Here is a 24,618-nt window from a genome sequence, read left to right as displayed (position 1 = left end):
CTGATCTGTGGGGAGTCTGCTTCTGACAATGAGCGTGGAGAGGTTGTTTGAAGGCCAGAAGTGGGGCCTCAGGAAATATTGCTTTCAGGGGTCCCCATCAAACTGTTTGGTGATAACCTGGGTTCCAGTGTGGGGTGGTAGGTTACAACCAAGGTGTGCAGTCAGAAGGGCTTTTTTCCTGCACTGAAGAAGGTTTTCTTGGGGTATTTGGAAGGCCTATTCCATGATGCAATCTACTTCTCTGGTGGAGTGTCCTTGTTTGATGAAGGCAGTTTTGAGTGTGGTAAGGTGTATATCCCAAACTTTCTTCTCAGACAGTATTCCATGGTACCTGAGTGCCTGGCTGTAGACAACAGATTTTTTGGTGTGTTTGGGGTGGTTACTGGATCTAAGGCCATATCTACACTATCACTTATGTCAGCAAAACTTATGGTGCTTGGGGATGTGGAAAAAAAAAAACCACCCCTGAGCACCATAAGTTTTGCTGGCATAAGTGGTAGAGTGCACAGCTTCTCCCATCAACACAGCTACCACCGCTTGTTGGAGGTGATTTAATTATGCCGACAGGAGAACTCTCTCCCATCAGCATAGAGCGGCTCCACAAGAGATCTTACAGCGGTGCAGCTGCATTGATACAGCTGTTCCATTGTAAAGTCTCTATCATAGACATAGCCTTAGAAGGCAGACATGGTGATCCATGGTTTCTTGTATATGGTATCTCTAGGGTTTCATTGCTGAAGCTGATTGCGGGGTCCAGAAAGTTGATGCTAGTATGGGAGAGAATTTAATAGATAGGTTGTGGTTCTTGAAGTTGTGCTGGAAGTCTATGAGGGAATTTAAATTGTCTGTCCAGAGGATAAAAATATAATTGACGTATCTCAGGTACATCATTGATTTCATGGTGCATTTGTCCAGGAATTCTTCTTCAAGGTGTCCCATGAAGAGGCTGGCATATTTGGGAGCCATCCTAGTACCCATGGTTGTTCCCAGGGTTTGGACAAAGTGTTTGATGCTGAATGTAAAATTGTTACAGGTGGGGATGGAATAGATGAATTTGGCGATGTGTATAGGGTGGATAGCAGATGGTTGTCTGTTGTCTTGTAAATATTTGAGGCAGGCAGCTATGCTGCCATTGTGAAGGATGTTGGTGCACAGGGAACTGACATCCATGATGGTGAGGATGGTGTTGTGAGCGAGGTTATTAATCAAGTTCATGGAGGAAGTCAGTTGTGTCCTGTAGGAAACTGGCCCTTTACGTGGTGAGTGGGTGCAAGATGGATTCTATGAATCCCAATATTCCTTCGGTTATAGTTCCACGGCCAGATATGATGGGTCTGACTGGGTTCCCTTGTTTGGGTATCTCGGAAAGCCTGCAGATCCCTTTGGTGGGTTCTGGGGGGGTGAGTTTCTAGAGTTTCTCTTTGAGTTGTTTTGAGAAGGATTTCCTGATATCCTTAAATTCCTGGATAAACTCTGGTGTGGGGTCTTTGTGAGTTCTTTACAGTATGAGGTGTCAGAAAGTTGTTGGTTGGCCTCATGAACATGGTCATTATGGTTGAGGACTACAACGTAGCCCCCTTTGTCTGCTGGTTTGATCACTATATGGTGGTTAGATTTCAGGGCCTGTACAACTGTCCTCTTAGTGGTGGACAGATTACCGTGGATGTGATGTTTGTTAAGGATTTTGCAGTCAATTTTCTTCTTGAAGCAATCAGTGTAATGATCAAGAGTGGTTTCATCCACTTTCTGGTGGCCAGTCAGATGATTCTATTTTCTTATGACTGTCAGTGGGGATGTGGTAATTGTGAATGGTGTCGTCATTGTCATGAAAGAGTTCTTTGAGGCGGGGACAGTGGAAGAATTCTAGATACTAAAATCTCTACTAGACATTAAAAATCATGGACTGAACAGGAACACTGTATGTACGGCTTATTACAGCAACGTGTAACACACCAGCACTCACTTTTTGTCTTGAATGGTCCCTTAAAATATATGCTGAACTACGTATGCTAAACAATCTATTCCAACTTGCATTTAGCTGTGACATTCGAGTACCTTTCCCAGACCTGACGAAAAACTCAGTGTGACTTGAAAGCTTGTCTCTCTCACCAACAAGAAGTTGGTCCAATAAAATAAAAGATATTACATCAACCACCTTGTCTCTCACAATTATTATTCATTCAGCTATCAAATGCTACTCCATTTATTTTAGGCTATTTTTTTGAATTTCCACAAATACAACAAAAATAGCACTGCGTTGCCACTTCCCGCAGCCCCCATTGGCCGGGCACAGTGAACTGCAGCCAGTGGGAACTGCGACTGGCCGAACCTGCGGACATAGCAGGTAAACAAACCGGCCGGGCCCGGCAGGGCTTTCCCTGCACAAGAGGTGTCCCAAGTCTGGGAAACACTGTTTTATTGCACAAAATGTTTCTTTTCCAAGTAAGGGACTGGGTCTATGGCATGACTGCAGCTGAGTGTCGAGATGCCTCTACCAATATAGAAGTGGTAAAATAAAAGAGGCCACTGATGGAAGGGTTTTTATTAAAACCAAAGTATTTATTCTACCATAAGACACAAAACATGACTAAGAGATACACTAGCTCTCAAAACAAAAAGCAACATCCCTAGACTGTCAATATATCACTTGTTGGAGACCAGCAAGCAGTCCATGAAGCTGAATCCCGCAGGGACTCTGCCTGCTCTGGTTCTGCCTCCAAGCATCACTCTCAACCTGTTGCCTCATCCTCTGTGCTGGCTTCACTTAACTGCTCTGGGAGGCAGAATAGTTTATACCTTGTGGACACTGAACTCCACACTTTTATCAACAAGCTTTGCCATAAAAAGTGCTAATCTTTTGCCTCCCTCCACTCCACCCCAACTTAAATATCAGAATGGCTTAGTTAACCTCAAGTGGCATGCAGTCCTTTCCTCTGTGCCACGGAGCTACCCTGCTCTGAGTCCACCCATCAGATTAGAGAAGTACATTTTCAGGGAGTACTTCCTGATCTTCCCCCTGCACGAAGCCGATCAATCTCAGCTGGGGAAAAGGGAATTCTGACCTACCCCTACCTCAGAGATCCAGTTTGGGGGTCTAACAGGACACAAATGGAGAAGTCCAGCTCATGATTAAGCATTGACTTATTCTTCGTCATGACCCTTTCCTGATTAGATAAGGAATCTTGCCCTGTACATTTATTCCTTCTCTCACCCAACACTCACACACCTCCTTCTTTAAGGACAGAAACAGGGACAAAAACGTCAGCATATTTTTATGCCCTGCTTTATGTTAAATAGTGAAATCATATGGCTGCAGTGTAAGGTACCACCTAGTTATATGACGTTGTAATCTTTCATGTTCTGCAGCCACTGTAATCCTTCATGCTCCATTTCAAGAAAAAATGTTTCTGTAAGGCAGGGTGGTTACCCGTTCTGGCCCTGACAGGGCTGAAGCCAGCCCAGGGAGAGGGCTGGAGCTGTGGGGAAAAGCCCAGCCAGATTAAGGGAGCAGCCGCAGCTGTGGCTAACTCAATCAGGTCCAGCTGGCCCCTATAAGAGGCTGTGAGCCAGGAGCCCAGTCAGTCTCCCTCTGCCTGTAGAGAGAGAAGGGCCTGGCTGCAAGGTGCTGAGCAGGACACCTAGATTGGAGCAGGGCTGGGGAAGGGCCAGAGTAGCTGGGAGCTCTGGCCTGGAAAGCCTCAGGCTGCAGGCCTGAATACAGGCCGAATAGGTGCTGGGTTGCAGAGGGGCAGCCCATGGGTAGGCGGAGGCAGCAGGTCCAAAACCCCCTTGCCTGTGATGAGTGGCATATACACTGCAGTCTGCCCCTGATATAAGGGGCTAAGTGGGGACTGGCAGTAGCCCAAACTGAGGTGAGGTGGGGTTAGAGGGTGAGGGTTCCCCTGGATGAGGAGACCCAGCACCTGAGAGTGTGGGGGTACTGCCAGGGGGACAGGACCCCAGAGAAAGGGGCACCGGGTCCTTGAGGAGGGACCCGGGGGCCGGCCGTAAGGCGGATCATCGGCCTGCAGAGGGCACTCTGGGGCTGGCCGAGCTAATTCCTAATGACTACCAGCAGGAGGCGGCGCAGGGGTGAGTCTGAAGCTTTACACTCCCTCATAAATAACATGTGAGGCTCTGTGTTGCCATCTGATAGCTGAGCATTCTCTCAGAAATGGCATATCTGGTGTCCCTCAGAAAAAGCTATCTGCCGCTACAGACCACCAGGTATCATCTTCCTTCCTTTTCTTGTTGCTCCCAAGCCAACTCCCCAGGCATCTACTCAAGCCATAAATCTAGTTGAAAAATCCAGGCTTTGAAGTGCAAAACAGTCATAGACACACCTTTTTAATATCTGTAAGGTCCTGTTTACAATCATCCATCCAGCCATTATTTTGTTTGTTCTATTTTATTAATTCTTAAAGAATTGTTGGAAAATATACAATAAAGCTTCCATAATCTCAAAAAAAGAACAGTACTTGTTTCTTGGCTCCTGGTGGTGGATTTTCTAGGATGGGTTTCATTCTCCCATTCAAACTTTCACAACATTTATTCCTACCATGTTTACATGATACCTGAGCACAAGTACATCTCCATATTGGCACCATCATTTGGAACTCTCTCTATAATCAGGTTTTTTCCTAGTATAAGAGGAACAAATACAACACCTTATTTCTCAATATAGTTGTTGCATGATATTGGATATAAAACTGAACTCTGTATCAGTAATCTTCTGATATATCCTAACTCGAGAAGACAATTGGACTAAGGTGCTCATCGACTGATAGCTTTCTGTCTCACCCTACAGTCCTAGTACCTGTGATGCGCCCAATATCTAGAAAGAACCAGATTCAACACATCTGCCCTAGATTTTTGTTCCTACTCTTGTATCTAAAATTGGATTCCGTCCTAATACGGCCAGAAACCAATTATTAGATCACCATATTGAGGCTCTCATCCCTCGTCTTCTGGTCTGGCCACAAACAAAGACTTACCAAATCAGTCAGCTATGGTTGTTGTTTGCCCGGTGTTGCTCAGATGCCAGGAACCCTTGCTAATATGCTCTCTCTCTATTCTACTGGAGAGCTGTTTTCACTTCTGCATAATTATTCACCAAGTCCTTGTTCATAGCATGGACAGGCACCAATGCCTTACCTACCATCAGGGATGTTAAATAAATAGTCTGTTCCTCTTGCCGCTGAGCACACAATACGCATTCAAACCTGGCAACAAATTGTTCATTTTCCTTCCCCTCCACAGATGGGGTAATTTAGGATCCATTCACACCATCTCCCAAGAGAGCTCCCTCCGTCTTTTGAATTGCACTCATCTCACTCAGACCCATGGTGCAGAAACTAACATTACCAGATCATTTTGCCAAATACCCAGCCTAGTTCCTCCTTGTGGGTCTCTAGGAGATCTGATCAAACCAAGGGACAGTTTCATCTCCTGGGATTTCTGTCCTACAAATCTCAATCCTGCCTCTCCTCCTGATTCAGGGGCTGCTGGAAAAAAATACTTAATCAGGAATGCTTGCCAGCCTTGCAAGCGATAGTGTTCCGCAACCAATCTCCATTCCACACAAAGAAGTTCTGTGCCCTAAACCAACCACCGCAGAAGGGCTTGTTTCAGGCTACAAAAATCTACGAAGTGGGTCAAATTCTACCCTCATTTACACCTACATAAATCTGGAGTAATTCCACTGATGTCACAGAGCAGAATTTGGCACAAACACTTGTAATACATAAATTGCATTCTTAATCCTATAAGTTCCAGTGTTCCATTTATACACATGCTGCCTATCACTGCCATTAATGGAAGTTACACTTGCATGAGAAGTTGCTAACTCCTTCATACTATGTGCCATATACATAGGGACAATACAAGGATTAATGTTACAGTACATGTGACAAAAGAAATATCTATACTCAGAGTCAGATCCTGTTTCCTTTTAAATCAATGACAAAATTCCAACAGAGTTCAACAGTGCATGGCTGGACCCTTTTTCATTTTTTGCCCATTGTAAATTAGTTGTGTTGACCACTATTTGTTTATAACGCAATGTTCCTGACTCACTGAGCACTCAACAAGATACAACCCTCTGATACTGCTCCTTTTTCTAAACTAGGCTCACTAATGACAGTTCCGACTACGGCTGTGAAATTGGCACGTATTGATTTTGAAGAGTCGTGAATCTAAAAACTAGAGATTTTATTCATTTTTGTTCTACTTCTCATCACAGAAAATTCTTCTACTGCAAATGTAAAGCGCACAAAAACATTTCAGCAATTAGTGCCTGAAGCTTCTGTCTTTCAATCATATTTATGCTGTTAACCTCTTTCTATCCAGTGTTGCCTCTAGGTGCAAGATATTCCCAGAATTCTTCTGTTCATTCAGTAAACTTCCTGCAACAAATGTATGTATATTTACCATTGTTTTGTTTACAAAATATTTGGCTTACCATAATAGTATTTCAGTTTAAAATCTAATATACGTTACTACTTTCATTGATAGGTTCAAAACATCATTGAAATTAGTTTTATATCAATGAGGTTTCACCAAGAAAAATTATATAGAAACATTGTATCTTTGTTAAATTTAAGATGTTTAAAATGTATCTTATTTGATGGTGAAAACACAGACTTCAAAATATCCATTTCAAATAAAATTAATCAACCTGTTAAAAAGACGTTTTAAATACTCTACTCTATAGCGGTATAATGGTTGTAAGCTCTTCAAGGCAGGAACTCTGTCTTTCTAGAGCTTGTACTCTGCCTTGCACTTGGGTTCCCCAATCCTGAATGGGGCCACGGAGCATTATCACAATATAGATAACAACAAGCTATAATCCAGCTCTTTCTTACACATCTCAGAACAGAGGGATTCAACATGAGGCAAAAGGTACACCAAAAAGCACTGTACTAAGCTGTGGCACTTAATCTTCTCAGATCCCCATGCAAAATAGCTCAATACTTTTTATGTCCCCTGTCTTGTTCCACATTAAGGCTATTTTTGCTGACGGCCTGCCATGGAAGCAGCTGAAGAATGCTCTTCAACCTGAAGCTCTACTGAAGGTGGAGGAAGGAACCCAACTGCACCTCTGCAGGTCACCTTTTTCAGCCCCTTGGCATACCAAATTAACCACATGCACAGGAAAATAGTGGCAGATGGTTCATGTAGGTATCTTGAATGTCCAGAAATGTTCATAAGTGAACTGAGGTACACAGGTCACTTTGTGTAAATTACTGTAGCCTTGGGCATCATTAATTGGCACAGGAAGTCCTGCCACCAGTTATGCCACTTTCCTCTGGGATTATACAACATACAGCATTTATCTCTCTGCTTCTCCCCCTTTTCAAATAGCCACAGTGCCTTTTCAATGCACTATGCTGCAATTCAGTTTATATTTGTGTTGTAAATTGCAGCTGTTTTAACTATAAAGCAGGATGGTATGATACCAAACGACAGTTTTTCTCTGTGCTTGGCCTTCTCATATTTGCCTTTGCATATTATCTTGCTGCATGATTTTCAATCCATATTACACAACCAATGGAAAACATATAGTTCTCTGATCATAAGCATAAGCTGACTGAAGCAGGAGTAAATCTCACTGGAACCCTGATCAGCTGCTACTTCACAACCTTGCAAAGTCTCAACTAAAGACTCCTGCAAGAGCAATAATGCCAGTGGAAGAGTAACCAACTTCTTGCTTCTATGGAACTGGGGCTCCCTTTTCCTGCAGATTCCCAGGATCAGCTGGGTAGGATTGGGTGGCCATGTTCCCTATCTCTACAAAATCTTCTATCTTCTGAGAGGGAGATTACTTGGAAATTTCATTAGGTTAACCTCTCAGAATTCCCTAACTTTCTCCATATTCCCTTTTGCTTATATCCATGGGAGGGGAAAATCTGGACCCAAATTATATCTTCATTTAAATAAAGGCATATTTGGAGTCTTTCCTTATTTATTTTGTATTCATCTCTCCCACTAAAATTAAAGCATGGACATTGTGACATGGACAGAATAGAATTCAAAGTGATAAGGAAATCTATACATTGTTTTGGTTTTCTAACTAGCAATTATATCAAGTAGTAATTTTATATTTTATATAGGTATCTACTCACTGGTGATTTATACACACTCTATCATATATACCGGTTACTATTGTAATGCAATGATTTATGAAAAAGCAAATGAGAATAATGAATTCATCTTCCAATACATACAACTGTTGACTTAAGTATTCTATCATATTTTGCTGCATAGAGAAAACATTGCCTTTTAACTAATAGCGAATATACATTAGAGTATTTTTGCTCAAACTTTGTGTCACTTGGAACTACATAATTTAACTATCAAAATTCCCAGTGGGAATATCTCATGTAGATAATTAATATCACTGTTGTATTAAAAAAAATTCTCAAAATCAACATATACATTTTCTTAAACACAGGGACTTCCATAAAACAAAGAAAGGCACTCGATTCCTCTTTCATTCCATATGATATGCAGCTGCATCGATCCCATCAGGAAAGAGGCAACAGGAAATTCTTAACATTCTGAAGAGAAATCTGAAGATGTGGGTCTCATCACCCTCTCTCCTAAAAGTGCTTTTTGACTGTCTAAAAGATGTTTACATCAGAACTAAAATTTTAAACTTACAACTTTATTTAAATCTTCTACAGCCACAGGCCTCATTAAGTTGCTAACAAGACGTTAGAAATAATTTTTTGTAGGTTTCCTTCCCTTTTTCATTCTCTCTCCCATCCCCAAAATATAAATCAATAAAGAAAGTTGACACCTATGGATGAAATCAAGCCAAGTACTCTAGCTACTGGAAAATATACCCTCATAATGTCCTACTGCTGTGTTATTTGTGTTTCTAACTATAACTCTTGCATATATAATTCCATTATACTTTTATAAATCAGTGTTTTGAAAAATGCTTTTGAACCATTAATATAATTTCCTGGTTAAAATTCTTTGAGATGTTCTTAACAAGAGTCTTAGATAATGAATTTGGGCAAACTCTGGAACAGTCTTTACAGTATTATCATTCTCATTAATTTTCAGAACTACCCACTGTGTTGAGATGATTGTCATGGGCCTAAGACTTCAATTTGGCTAAATATTTTTGCATATATTTCAACATATAAGTAACTAACCGATGTTTAAAATGCTAAGTTCACATTCTAGAAATAGTTAAATATTTACCATAATATCATAATTTGTTTGCAGCACTCGTTTTTATTTTGTTTCTATCTTTAAACACTCCTTTAGTATCCTGGTTGGTTGTACACAAAAAGCTTTAAAATGCCTTCACAAGAAAACAAAACACCCTGGATTTAGTAAATACAGCTGTGCTTTTAAATAAGAAAAAAATCATTTAAAGTATCAGAAATGAAAAACAAAGAAAAAAAGAAAACACTTAAGGCACAGAAACTTAACATTTACCTTAGGTCCAGACTTTATGTAAATTGTTAGCCTAACATCATCTTTCAGATTCATATTTTGTTTTGGCTTTAGAAAAAAACTGTTGTATTAAATCATTCCTAGAAGGCTGTAGTAGATGAAAACAATATCACTTTTTAAAAAGTTAATACAGAGCATATAGAGTCTTTTACTTTAGTCAAGCTTATTCTTTTTTCTTTTCCCCCTCCCCCACCTTCTTTTTTTTAGGTTATCTTTGAAGACTGATTCTGTTTCCATTGTTTCATCCCTTAGCATTCACATATCAGAGCAATAAGTATTTCATTACTGGTTTATCTGTCCAGAGGCTTGAGAAGCAGTAACAATTAACCCTCCCTTCACAGTGATTGATACAGGCTTTGCTTTCAATTTGTTCCACTACACAGATCATGAAATTCTGAATGCGATCATCCTTATTGACCTACACTTTCAAACACACGGCTACAATGAGATGAAAGTAATTATTAAAAGGAACACAGGACTACTCGATGCTGAAACAAAGTCTTTAAAAAAATCTTTTAGATGACCTTTCTTAAAATTGGAAGTATTTGATGTGAAATAAAATGATGGATTTGCTTCATAATCTGGAAATATTACATTCAAACTTATCAATGTATGTTATGATTATACTATACCATAGGGGCTCAACTCCACAACACTGACTTCAACAGGACTGATCACTTGAGTAAAATGTAGCAGGGTCAGGCCCTATATGTTCCTCAAAGTGCTTTATTTTACACCAGTACTGATTAAAATATTTTGTGAAACATGTCATCTCTTTAATTACTATGCTGCTATGACCTGTTTCTTACAGACATGGTATTTCATTTGAAGACACTCTGCTTCCTGATTCACCTTACTATATAAATATGTACAACCAAAAAATCAATCTCTCAACAAGGAACGAAGAACTGAAAGCAACAGTTTTACACCATCAGACAAACTGAACCGAGACCTATAAACCCATGTATAAAGACTCCACTGCAGTGGGAAACAGAAATATTTTTCACAACTCCTTGAAAAATATCCTCAAATAAATATTAATATCTTGAAATCGATACATTCTGAGGAATATAAAGTGACTGGCAGAGGAGTGCAGTGACTACAGAACTATTTAAAATAAGGGTTGCAGTCAAAGAAAATCAGGATAGAAAACTATGCAGCAGACTGTTCTTACAGGCCTCAGGGTCTAATCACAAAACAGAGTGATGGAGATGAACCAATACTGCATGGATTAGTGATGAATTATTTTGAAATATAATCATATGCCAGCACAAAAGGGGAGGTAAAAACTAGCCATTACTCACAAGCTGATGTGCAGATAAGTAAAATAAAAATTGGGGAAAAAAATATCCTAAACTAAGACATGAGAATAATTAAAAACTAAAATGTTGTTACTTCAAGTAACATTCTATGTAATGTCTTCTGTGTACTGTATAATATTGAGTATTTACATAGTATAGTCTGCAAAGTGCTTAGGCTAAAGCAGGGTTAAATCGCCATCTCTTCTGTAAATCAGTACCTGATAATAATATATGTCAAAAAAATCTGAGTGGGAAGATGTATACTTAAATTATTTAAAAAGGCACTATTTTTTCATATAGTGAAATTACAGGAAATACATATAAATGTAAATTTATATATAATACTAATGAAAGATTTAATTTCCTTTAGTCCATCTGGAAAACAAAACACCAAATTAGGATTTAATATTACGTTTCTTTTTACTGTGGAAAAAAACGGTTAGAACTAATTTTGCAAGGAAAGAAAAATCAAAACTGCTATTCACAGAGATTCCTGAGATTCTTATGAACAGACTGTTTAAATGAAGAGCACTTTAATCAGTAGAGGAATCCTCACGTTTCTAATGTCTTGCTGTGCATTCTGCAGGTTATAGGAGCAGCTGGTAGAGGTCATATATCTTTTGTGAGCATCCCAAAAAGGCTCACTGCCAGACTGTTAAATTATGAATAAGCAATGAACAAAAGAATGCAGATACGGTGGTGACAAGATAATCCAAGCAAATTTATCTATGACAAATTTCACAGGATTAACAAATTACATTTACACAGAACAATAAAAATGTGCTAAAAATTATGAGCCTACTTTTCCCTCACAGCATTAGTTAAAAAAGTCACCATCCCAGTGCATTTAAATTTAACTTTATCTAAAATAAGACATTTACAGCATGCTGAAGACAACCATATAACATTATTTCCTTTCAAGCAACTATACATATATAGTGTATGTAATAGATATATGTGCCTACAGTACACTATAACTGTATACATCACTGTAGAATTAAATGAAAAGTCTTCCCCATTATAAGTATCATAGCAAATATAGAAGAGTACTAACTGTCCAATGCTCCATTTTGCTTGGAAAGGAGAACATATTTTCCCAATCATTAGCCGCTTTTCCCCATAAAGATTGTTTTCTTCCTATTTGCATGGAAGAAAATATATATATATGACAACCTCCACACAAAAAGTTAAGTCCTGAGTAGGAACTGAAATACTTTTTCCAGTAATATTACAAAATAATTAAACAAGTAAAAAGGCAATATCCATCCATGATTTCTTGGAAAGATGTGGGAGAGTAGAAATAACCTAAATACTGTATGTTATAAAAAGAATCCCAAAAGGTATATAATCAGTATGTCAAGTCACTCTTCTATTTTGGATTTAGTGTTTACTCTATCCTTTTCACTGAAGCCCCAGTCTTGAGAAGTGGTGCAAAAACATAAAATTACACTTTGAGCGAATTGGTGCTAGAATGCATGGAATAAGGGTTTGCAAACTACAACTCTGTAGAAGAGGAAATTAGGTTTTGTTAACAAAAAAAAAATTAAGAGCAAAGTCAATGTCACTGCAAAAAGGGAACCAAATTTATGTTTAAAAGATCCAAGCACTGTTATACCTTTTCCACAATTAGTCTCATTTGAGATATGTACTTTCTGTCAAATTCAGTTTATTTTTGTTTTTTTAACAAGAAACAGTTGTTTAGTAAAAATACAACTTTAATAAAATTGGTCCTCTTCAACACTATACATAATTTACATATCAAATGTATGCTCTCCTTACAGAACACTGCCTCTAAACAGGAAACCTAACTATTAAAGTGAACATCCAATTAATTAAGATACTTTAGTAAAATATTTGGATCCTTCAAACACTGATACTTGAGTACCATTTATCTAGCTCATTCAGCCATTGAAAAAATTACTGTACTTTTTATTTTTCAGAAGAAATACAAGTTTTATAGTAAATCGGAGTAGTGACTCAAAAACAATGAATTAATAAGGCTGCCCTAAGCATCTGTTTCTCTTCAGTACTTTTTACTAGTTACCTACGAATAAAAACAGCATTCTGTTTTTATTTTTTTATTTTTTCCAGAACCTCTTGTCAATGGAACAAGTGTTGAAGCAAGTGTACCAATTCTATATCCAATGATACTCTGACAAATATGAACACTTTTTGCAGTTATGAAGGCTAACGGATAAACAGCAATGGCAACAAGTCCTTTTTTTTTATCCCAAAGACAGCACTTTAAAGACTCAGTCATTCAGCCCTTTCTCCTGACCTCAACCTTGCCCTACAGAATCTGCCTACCTACAAGAGGTTTTTTTCCTCACTGTAATGTACTCAGCCTCTATTCTCCCCTAAACAGAGATAGCCAGTCCTTCCAAAACTTTACAAATTATTGTTTTGCTAAATGGACTGCAATCTAAAAAGGACAATTCTGGGGACATCATGCACATCTAAATCTAGTGCTCAAATGAACTAAATTTTAAATTAGCAAGTGCTTCCATCTCTCCAAGGTGATATATAAGCAAGACAACAAAGCAACTCCCCACCCAGTTTATATAAAATGTACAATATGTGTGAGCATTATCACAAGCCAAATATGCCCTTTTCTAATTTAATCCAAAATGACAACCCAAAAACAGTATTATTCTGTACAATTAAGTTTAAAAACATTATAGCCAAACAACATTTAATGAACCCAATTCCATATTCCTCAGGCAGGCAAAACTTCCAAACTGGGATTTTCAAATGAGCCTAAGGTGTGTAGGCACTCAACTCCATTGCAACTGAATGGGTGTTGGGTGCCCAAGTCTCTTCAGCTCCTTGGAAAATTCCAACCCAAGGGATTTAATTGTAGATTATGTATATGCATACTATTCAGACTGTATCCTGAACACAGATTTTTTTTATATATCAATGTAAACCTATGATCCCTGACTTTAATGAAACAATACTCTTTCACTTTAATTGCTTAACATAGTGTTGAACCAGCACTATAAATGAAATTAACAGATATGATGTTGATTTCCATAATAAAAAATAAAATCAGCTGTTCCATCAAAGCACTTTCTCTCAATGAGAATTTTCCCTGTATAAGGAGTAAAAAGCCCCAAGCTCTCTAAGGAGGCAGTGTGGTTCAGGGATAGGGAACCAGAGTTTGAGTCAAGAGCCCTGGATTTTATTCCCAGTTCTAGCATTGCTGTATGAGCTCTGCCAGTTCTCATGATTTTTATATGCCTTCGTTTATCCATCTGTAAAATGGACATAAAAATGCATATGCCCCTTTTAAACCCCTCTGAGCTCTACAGATGAAAATCTTCACAAAAACACTAAGTATTATTAAGTGTTGCTTGGTTGTAATGTGACATCAACAGGCGTTCCCAGAGCAGAGAGAAGACAGCACAAACTCTAAGAGTGTAATTTCAACATGCAAAAATAAGAAAAATTCAGCACTGAAAATGAAAACGTCCACCACGAAAAGGAGCTCTCTCAACTCAAGGGTCGAGCCTATTCTTTTAATGAGTCATTTAATTATTACCAATTTGTCCTCATATGAAGTTATGTGAGATCACCTGTCCTTCAATGTGATTTTGAATTTTGCCTGTGTAAGGAATACAGGATCAGAAACTACATAAGTTTCAATATTTAAGCCCACCAGATAGACTTGCTATTTTCTTGGAAGCCCTTTTGACAGAGGACTACTCCATTTTTATTTCAGAATTTCCTTGTTCTTTTGTAGTTGATGGTACACAGATGCACAGCCCAATCCTTACCTTAATCAAGGCCATGATAGTTTTACCATTACCCTCAGTGGGAAAAAATCAGGCCTACAGTATTAAATGTAAAAAATATATTTTTCCTTTTGGCTTTCTATAGTATTTTCTTTCCTTTGGTTTTTCTTTATTTTCAATGAAGATATAATTTGAATGTACACTTCCAAAGACAGAATATAGCTCTTCAAAGACACTGTTGCAAACATAATCCTGTTCTTACCACACCATATTTTGCTACGTAATGTTCCACTACACTATACAATATTAATGAATATTTTTATTACTTAAAGTCCTTTGAAATCAATGGCACAAGAGTCCTATTCATTTCACTGGGACTTGGTGTATTGCGAAACTACAGCTCAAGCTGGTCACAGAACAATGCTCTAGTCATGTAAGACACACCAGCAAACATTTTATTCCTACTATGCTGCATCTTCATATGCAATATTATAACAAATTATTCTTATTATGTGAAGTTCAGTTAAAACCAACAGTACAAGCACCTCACTGACACTATTAGGACTTCGTATGGCAAAGATAACATGCAGTAGTCTTGTATATATTATACAGAAAGATACCATCTATTATGAAAAATAGATTTATTAATGCCATTTCAAAACATTTCTTCCAAATGTCAAAAACACTTTGGCAGCAATGGACTAATTTCCAAGTTTTAAAAAAAGCAGCACTGAGAAAGAAATGTCTTGGCTAAATACATTCAAAAATGTATCTTAGTTTAAAAACTAATTCCATGCTAGCAAATTGTGTGCCAAGTTTCAATGTAATTACTTCTGAAGCCACTATAGGCCAGATTCTGAAACCTCACCTCACATGAGTAACTCTTCCACCTGTAAGCAGTAGTTCTATTGACTTTAACAGGAAATTACCCCAATGGGCCTACTTGCACATGTAAGAATTGGTCACATTAGTTCCACTTTCAGGATCAGTTCAGTTACACTGAACCCCAAAAATCACTTATTTAATGCATATAACATGAAATTCACCTACATTCTGTACTGGGGCTCAATCCTGCAGCCACTAAGTCAATGGGAGCAGGATCAAACCCGAAATGTTATGAAAATTACTACAGTTAGTCAGCATGCTCAATTTCAGATATTCAAAAATCTCAGCACACATCCCCCCCATAAATAAACCGCTATCCAAAAAAGATTTATGAAACAAATTATTTTTAAAAATAAAGATACCTTTTAGCCAGAATATTAGTAAAACAAGTGGCTGGAATGATAAAAATTGTCTGTGTCACTTTTCAACAACTGTTTTACATATTTTTTTGCAGTGAATTTCACATCTGGCTAGCAACTTGTATGCCAAGTTTCAAACCAAATGCAATATGAAACTGCCAATCCATTACACTCTGAAATTCAAGGCCTAAGAAGAAGAATGTAGAGGTTGATGTTCATGGTGTATCCTGATGTTCCCTTAAAAATATCCATACTTCGGAGTGTTGTAGTAAACTGCTAATTTTGATGCAGTAACTTTCATTATGAATGACAAGTTATTGGACATAAGAAGCAATGCTATAATTATTCAGTATAAAAATAGTATTTCTACATAGCACCATTAGTTTGATATAAAACAAATTAAATGCCTATTACTTCCAATAAGAAAAAAATTATGCTGTAAACCAATGCAAAAAACAATGCAGCAGACAAAAACTTGTTATTCAGAATCCCATTAGTTACTGAAAATACCTAATATAACTTTTGTTGATCAATACTTTCACATAAGTCCTAAATAATACATGATTCCAGTGGGGAAAAATGCAGCAAATCAAATATGGTGGGATATTATTTCAAATTATGAATAGTAGTATGACCGCTAATCCATAAATCAGAAATCAGAAAGATTGTTGTAATGTGGGAGGGCTCTATTTAATAAAGGTCATTATAACTCCTGGCTCTAGAGCTATAAGATCTAATATCCTCTCTGGTAGCTCTATGATATGCCCATGCATTACTGTTCTTGTTGACAGTCTGTTGCCTTGGAAATCTTTCATTATTTCAGTTTTTCCATTTGTAGACCCTTGGCCTTGTGATATGAAGGCCACCCTATTTCATATTTTCGATTATCATTTAAGCAATCTTCTGGAGCTATTTATATAAAAGCAAGTGTTAGACAATGCATATCATCATTTATCACTGTTGTGTTTAAGCTTATACTCTAGAAAGAAATACAAAAATGATGATTTTTTTTCTTTACTTTAAACCAACACCACTGGGATACTGCAATATGCTTTACAAATCAGCACTGGCATACCATATGCATTTCACTTCTATTTAATCATTTTGGATATATATCCACACAATTGAAAGATCCTAGACTGGTACTGTAACTGTATAATTTGAAACCTACCAGAGTTTAAAAGAAAATCAAAGAAGTTTAAGTGCATAACTTCAAAAATAATTATTTCACAATCTAAACAGGTAAAACAAAGTTTTAAAATGATTCAAGTAGTATTAATACTTAATGGTAGCATATATCATTTTTGGAAGACATTTCAAACCATTATCCTGTTGTTTACAGTATTTTAACACATTCCATCTAAATACTTGGAAATGAACAAACAAACAATACGTCTCTTAGTCTATAAGGTGCCACAGGACTCTTTGCCGCTAATATATAGATTGTTTACACTCATGGGTCTAATTTTTGATAACTAGTTTATTTAAGAACTAAGAAAATAGTGATTGCAGAAGCCATTTTTCAAATCACTTACAAGATACAACTCAGAGGAGATTTACAAAGTAGGCTTAAATAATCAGTTACATGAAAGAATGTAGTGAAACATTAAATACGTCTTAAGAAAATGCATGTTAGTGTATATTTACTGAAGCACTATTACATTTTCTCCAAAACTTTTTCTAAAGAACACATAGGATTATATATAATTTCCCATATAAAAACAAATCCACTTACACATGTAATATTTATACTTAAAGTGTTCAGAGCATTGTAAACAGTGATAACCAAGCGAAAGCTCAGGGCACAAAACTGTCTGGACACTAGGCCACATTTGTGGCTATTAGCGTTCTAGGAGCTTAGGCTACTTGTTCCCCTGAAATGATTACTCCTCCCACTCCCTACAGGGTAAAACTACTCTGATCCAACCTTTAAAATGACAGCATCAGAGCTGAACAAGAAGATGCTATTAAAGGGCATTAAATTAAATACAGTATATCCTCCTACAACTTCAATCAGAATTTCAGACCAAGTGTTATTTAGTTCAGCTCTCAAGTGGAGCAGAATAACAAATTGCGCACTTTGATTTACCTTCTCCGAATGCCAAATGGAGACAGGTGATAAAGAAAGCACTCATGCAAAGGCTATGAAGTTTCCCCTAGAAATTAATTCTATCTTCAAGATTCCTATCTCAGAGAAATTCCCAAAATGGCACACAAATATGCTTCTGCTGGAGAGATTACTGAAGCTGTCCTGGCAAATACATTTATTACTAATATAGTACCAGGATCAGAAAGAAGACAGCAAAATTGTATATTAGAAAAAAACATATTGATATTTATACATTGTTGTTTTCCTTGCAAATGAAGAACTTTATAGAAAAAAGAAAAAAAGCATGTTGCTAAAGACACTATTAAGACAGTAAAAATTCCTATGCAACCACTGGAAGAAAATGTTGAATGTGTATAGCTAAAGAGAAGCCAAAACATAAATCAGACCTTTGATTTCTGGATTTTTAACAGAGGTGAACATTACACCTATATCCAAATTCAGCTCCATATGTCTTTGACTACATTGTCGAAGTGCAACAGTTAATGGTTGACATCAATCACATCTATATAAATACTTTAATTATACAATATATAGAATACAAAACAGAGTTTTCCAAGGTTTTGCCATACTCAGTAAATTACTTCACCATGAAAAGTACTGATATTTCTACCAAATCTGCAACTATTTAATTTTTTAAAACATACACTGTGATATGTTTACCATCACATTTAAAAAAGACAAGTTTTAAATTAAAAGTGTGAAATAAAAACTGTTGGACCACAACTTATTTTATGTAAATATTTCTCAGATCAACTTGCACTGTAAAATATAAATCTGACAATGTGACTCAGTCACTTTTAAAAGCTGTTTACATGTTAATTTCCATTTTACAACTAACCAGGCATCTTCCTCACCCTCCCACTCATCCCAAACTCACAGATAATGCTGAGGAAAGCACACAAAAACAAACAAACAAAAAAAACTTTGGCTGCCCTCCTGTTGGACACACATCTTAGTGAAATGGATCTTTGAATACTTTCATAAGAATCACAGAGTCACATCACATGAACTTGTCAACTGCTTCCTACTGATCACTTCTAGAAAGAGTCATTTTACTAGAACAAATCTGCTACGGCCAATTCACGTCAGCAACAGTCAATTAACAGCAAACACAATCCCAAAGAAAAGTATACGGGCCGAGACTGGTGGTTTAGAAGCAAAGGGGAGAAGTACCATCCACTCTGAAGTCTAAGAATAACATCCGTTTACAGTTCTTGCAGATATTTTGTATGCAAACTCTGTTGCGTGTTTTAACCAACTCCGCAGTGCAATACGTATCAACTGTTCCAAACAGCCTGATGTGTTTCCACCGCCAAGGGCGGGGCTGAGAGGGGGGGCAGTGTACATTATTCTGCAATCATTGTAACGCTTTGGACAAACTTGCCCGAAAGCGCAGCTTGCTGCGAAGAGCAAACAGCTCTTCCCTAGTTTTGGCCTAGCTGCTGCACTTGAACTGCACAAGCACGGACGGCCCCTCAGCAAGACGTTCCGGGCCTGGTGCAAGCTCCTCAACCCCCAGTCACCCCCTTCCTCCTCCTCCCCCTCCCCTCCTTCGCGGAGACTAGAGACCCGAAAGGGGCCGCCCCGGGGATCCCCACCACCACCACCTACACCCCTCCCTCCCTCCCTCCCTCCCTCGTCAACGCGCCCTGCCAAACACCGGCTCCCGCGAGCTGGGGAGGTGCCACTGCTCTGAGACTGGCGGCGGCTGCCGCGGAGAGGCTCGCAGCGCGCGCGCGTGTGTGTGTGTGTGTGTGTGTGTGTGTGTGTGCAGACAATATGCAATAGGAGAGAAACTCCCCGTGCTACCTGACAGGGAGAGCGGGTATCTGCCGGCAGAGAGTCCGCCTCCTCCCACCATTCCCCCGGCATGGCAGCCAACCCAGACCCAAGGCAGCGGCGGCGGCGGCACCGCGCGGCGCTGCGGCAGGTTCAGTAAAGAGAAAGTGTTACCGTTCTCGCCGGGAAGGATCCTGCTGAAAGCTTGGCTTGGTCGGCGCCATCTTCCTGGGGTTTGTTTTTGTTTTGTTTGGGGTTTTTTTTGTTGTTTTGTTTTTTCCTCTCTCCCTTACTTTTCCCCCGTGCCGGGGCTGGCGTGTGTGGTGTGTCTAGCGGCGGCGGCGGCAATGGCCCTGATTACCCAGACAGGCTAAGGAAAAGTACTCAGGCCGAAGCATCGCGGGCTCCCGCTCCTCGGCGCAGTCCTGGTGCAGGTTGCTCGCTAGCACGGCTGCTGCGGCGGCCGCCGTCCACAAGCCGAGGAGCGGAGGGAGCCCGGGCTCCGCCGGCTCCACAGACATGCCAAGCGCAGAGACAGGCGGCTGGCGGCGGCGGCGGCGGCGGGGGGAGAGAGCCGCGCAGCCCCGGCGGGCAGCCCGGCCATTGGCATCGCCCGGCAGGTGTGACACACGCACACAGCACGGGCCAGATTAAGCTGGGTGCCAGGCCATGGGGCGAGCGGGGCTGGGGCGAGCGGGGGAGGGAAGATTCAGGGAGCTCCGGGCTTGACCGCTGTGAAAGTATTTCTGGGCATTTTCCAGCTGCTTCCCCAGCTCCGCTCTCACTCTCTGTGCAGGGGACAGAGCCTCCGCTGCCGGCGCAACAACGCCACTCAGTTGCAGTTTCGCACACTTTCCTGCTCTAAAGCAGCAGATCCAGCAGAAAAGAGGGGCTGAGAGACACGGGGGGGGGGGGTATGTGTGTAACTGCGAATGCACATGTGTGCATAGCACAGGGGAGAGCATGTGTGCACTGTATGTGGAAATCCCTGAGACAACATATGCTCTATACAGCGGGTGTGCATTACATATGGAGAAGTGCGTGTGTGCGCAATATGTTGTGTGCAACATATGTGCATCTACTATGTATACGGTATTGGAAGAGAGTATATGCGTTAGATACACAGAAGTGTGCGCACGTGTGTATAGCTCATATCCTCTGTACAGAAACCGCAGATAAATGGGGAGAGGGTTGCGAATATAGGTACGCACACCCATTTGAGTATGTACACATCCTGCATCTTAGTATACAGTTCCAGCTGTAGATGTTCTCTTCTTGAAGGATGTAACATTGGTCATGTTAACACAATGTGACTCGCTCGGTTTGGAAAGCATATGCTTCACGTTCACTGGAGATTACCAAATAGATCACGAAATAAGGGAGCGAGAAAAAGAGCATACCTTACAGATTTCTTTTAACATACCAGGAGAAGTGGGGTTGAAGAGATATTAAAAGACAATGTCTCTTTTGTAAATGGCTTTTCAAAGCCAAAATAACTGTGTGGCTGGGCTTCTGCTGCCTGCAAGTTCAGCTGCTTAGGGCCTGATCCTGTTCCTAAAATGAACCAGATTCTTTCCATGGGCGCAGGATCAACCCCTAAAAACGGGCTTTAAACAGAGCGTCTTCTCCATAACTTAAAAAGGGAAAGGGAAATGGGATGGCTACACGTATGACTTGTGCAAGAGAAAGCGAGTGAAGAAGTTATTGAAACACCTGAAAGTTTGGCTGTAGGGCGTTGTAAATGCACCAGCAGAAGAATCTCTCCCTGTAGAAACCAGCGAGACTGACCTACCTATTAGGTTTGAGGACTTCCAGAAGCAGACACAGGCTGCCAGGGCAGCCCAGGGAGCAAGCCCCTGCAGACAGCTTCTCTCTCAAAGCAGCCTACTCACCTAGGCCCCGATCCTGCAAACGTTTACACACGTGTCTACTCGCTATAGTAAAGTTAAGCACGTGGGTAAGTATTTCAAGGATGGGGGCCCCATTTCTTACTGGACTTTTTGTATTTGTCATTCTGCAATACATACACCTATTAACTATATTGTATTTATCCAGAGTAAACATCCTACATTTCAACATAAGATCCTTGGATTTCTTTTATTTTTATTTCAGTCATTAGAAATGGGATCTGTAATAGACTTTCAACTTTATATCAAGGAATGTGAGGGTTCAAAAAGCACAAAATGCCAGTCAATCCGGCAAACCTTTTTCCTCCCCTCCCCCAGGAAAAAGAAAAGTTAAGAGGTGTCATCTTGGATTTTTGCAATGAGCATAAAAGTGATGTCAATGTTTTGGTACATTTGTAAAGCATTTCAGTATAACAAGTTGAAACATCATTCAAATGAAAGGTATAGTTTTAGTCTATAAAACTAATAGTTACCTAACATTTGGAGAAAATGCAAATTGTCTTTTCTACATGAAATTATGTAAAGCATCCAAACTGGACTGGATTCTCATTATTGTAAGTATTTGACTATATATTTAGCCAACAATATTTGGTTTACTGGTAGTGGTAGTTTATCAGAGAAGACTTGTTCTTCTAACTTTTTCCTGATTACTGACTGACAAAAATCCAGCTATTAAAATCGAACTGAAGTACTAAATTTTCACAAGCTGCCTTGTCCATATATTTCTGTATAGCTTAACCCCTCCAGAGGTCTCTTTCATTTATTTAAAAGTCAATGTGACATTTCTGACCCTTGACTTCCCCACTTCACAGACTAAATTATTGTGACAGTTGCCTGTACTTCCTAGTTAAAGTGGCCGTCAGTTTCCCTTAGAATTTAAATACTTTATAAGTGACAAAAATAATACAGAAACCATGAAAGGAAAATACTAGCCCAACTTTTTCCCATTCTTTATATCTGTCATGTTCCAGTTCTTTTATATAATAGGTTCGTGTATTTGAGCAAAAGAAGGTTGATATTTCATTTCAAACATTCCTTATCAAGGAAAGTTCTTGGGGATCATCTAACTGCAATATCAATTTTATACTAATTTTTCACGAACTAAAGCCTTCAAAAGTCACACCCAGAAAATTTCTACCATCGGGCATCAAATGGAAAACACACCCATGGGTTTTCCAAAACTTGCCCTCATGTGGTAGGCAACTCAAAGTTGGTGAACAACAAAGCAGGCAATGATTGATTATCTGAATCTCACCAATTTAAATACTGGTGGTTCGAAACAAGAGTTTCCAAATCAGTGAAGTTTTAAATATAAGGTAAAACCTTACTGCGATACTAATATTCACTATATGCATATTTAGTTTGAGGTGTTGGATATTTGGGGTTACACACCATTTTTACCCCAATATTTAATTTAATGCAAAACTGGAAGCCCGGATGTTTGGAACTACACTATTTTTATTGTATTTTAAAATCGAAATTGTTCAGATTTCAATCTAGACTTATTTTTGTCAATTACTGGGGAGTAGATTTTTGTTCTAATTTACTACTAGCAAAGAATATCAAAGAGAAAGTGCAGTTTTGTACTCTTAGTAAGAGGAAGAAATGTCATGTAATTAAACACCATGATAGTATGACCACTTATCAATGAATTATTAAGGGATGCAGAGTGGGGAAGGTCTTTAAACTTCATTATGACTTAATGCCTAAACCCAACTTTGTAGGGCTCTTCCTAAAGGCGCTGCCTGCGAATCGCGTGTATTTGCATTAGAATGCAGTTAAGATGAATACTCCACAGTGCTGCGTACACTTAGGGTTTCATGCTATATTTCCCTGTACTAACAGGTGACATAACACTACAATGTGGCCCTGCAAGCGTGCAACTCCAAGTGAAAATTGTCTCTTTCTCTGTCGAAAACAAATTATCAATCAACACACCGTGATCAATTATCCCCCAGGCTGCCACACAGTGGGATTTGCACAAGGCATTGACATTGAGAAATTCCTTTCTAGCAGGGAAGAGCGGACGGGATCCCAAACTTTGCAGCAGCCAAGCTAAGATGCCGGGAACTCACTCCCCCCACTGCCACCCCCCATTGCTGCTTTCCAACTCATTCAAGATACCATTAGAAGATTTTGTTTACATCTCGGTGCATTTTAAAACTGCCTGAATTTTTACACCCAAAGACCTACCAACAGCGGGGGGGAGGGAGGGAAAGAAACACAAAAGCACAAAGAAAAGCAAGTGAGGGAGCCTCACACACATCCCCTTTTCTGACTTGCACTCACCGTTGTTGGTAGGAAGTGATGCCCTGAACGTTTTGCGGGTTGCCGTTGGCTGCGGTGCTGGCTCTCCCCATGCCTGGCCCGGCCGGCACTCCCCCGGCCGCCCCACCGGCCGCCGCCGCAGTCACCTGCACGCTGAAATCCGGGAAGATCCTGATCATCCCCGCGGCTCAGCACCCAGCGAGTCTCGGCGAAGAGGTACAGCAGCTCCTCTCCCTCCGGCGGCTGCAGCAGCAGAGCCAGGCACGCTGCAATCCCATTAGTGAGCGGCGGCCACTGTGAGTGAGGGAAGGCGCTTTGATCTGAGCTGCTGGGCTGAGATTGAGAGGAGTTGGGGGAGGGAAGGGAAGGATGGGGGGTAAAGGGAGGGGGGAGATATTTTACCGATTTGCAAACATATAACGTGTGAGGATTTGGGGGGGGGGGGTCAGCACTGCCAAAGGAAGGTGTAGCTAATAATACCACCGAAGCTGAGGTTATACCAGAATATCCAGGCTGAGTAGGGACAGAGAGAGGAGAGGGAAGCGCAATTACTTTAGCGGTGCAGTGAAAATGATGAGCAGCAAATGTTGCCTTTTTTCCCCCTCCTCCCTCTCCCCCACCCCTCCTCCCAAAATGCAAGTCTTGGAGGATTTCTCTGTCTCAATGAAGTAATAATAAGCGCTGCTGACCACAGCCTGGGCTAGAGCCAACAGCGCGAGGGAGGAGGGGGAGGAAATATCCCAGCTCCCAGAGTCGTAAAGAAAGAAGTGAGAGTGGAGGATTGTTGCTGCCCAAGTTCTTGCT

General features: G+C 39.8%; 1 protein-coding gene across 5 annotated transcripts in view; it reads right to left on the bottom strand.

The window, feature by feature from the left end:
- The window catches only part of NPAS3 (neuronal PAS domain protein 3), an 843,593-nt gene extending 819,421 nt beyond the window's left edge, over positions 1 to 24,172 (bottom strand). For 2 of the 5 annotated variants that reach the window (XM_073348988.2, XM_073348990.2), the window contains exon 1: positions 23,836 to 24,171. In XM_073348988.2, coding sequence (XP_073205089.1) covers positions 23,836 to 23,993 — 158 coding nt within the window. In that variant the 5' untranslated portion in view covers positions 23,994 to 24,171. Of the gene's footprint in view, positions 1 to 19,813; positions 20,468 to 23,835 lie in introns of those variants that run through there. The other 3 variants (XM_073348991.1, XM_073348992.1, XM_073348989.2) reach the window with 2 other exon arrangements.
- Between the last annotated feature and the right edge of the window lie 446 nt (positions 24,173 to 24,618).

Source organism: Lepidochelys kempii, chromosome 6 (genome assembly GCF_965140285.1).
Source record: "Lepidochelys kempii isolate rLepKem1 chromosome 6, rLepKem1.hap1, whole genome shotgun sequence".
In the NCBI taxonomy this organism is placed as follows: domain Eukaryota; kingdom Metazoa; phylum Chordata; order Testudines; family Cheloniidae; genus Lepidochelys; species Lepidochelys kempii.
This window is presented reverse-complemented; position numbering and strand designations above follow the sequence as displayed.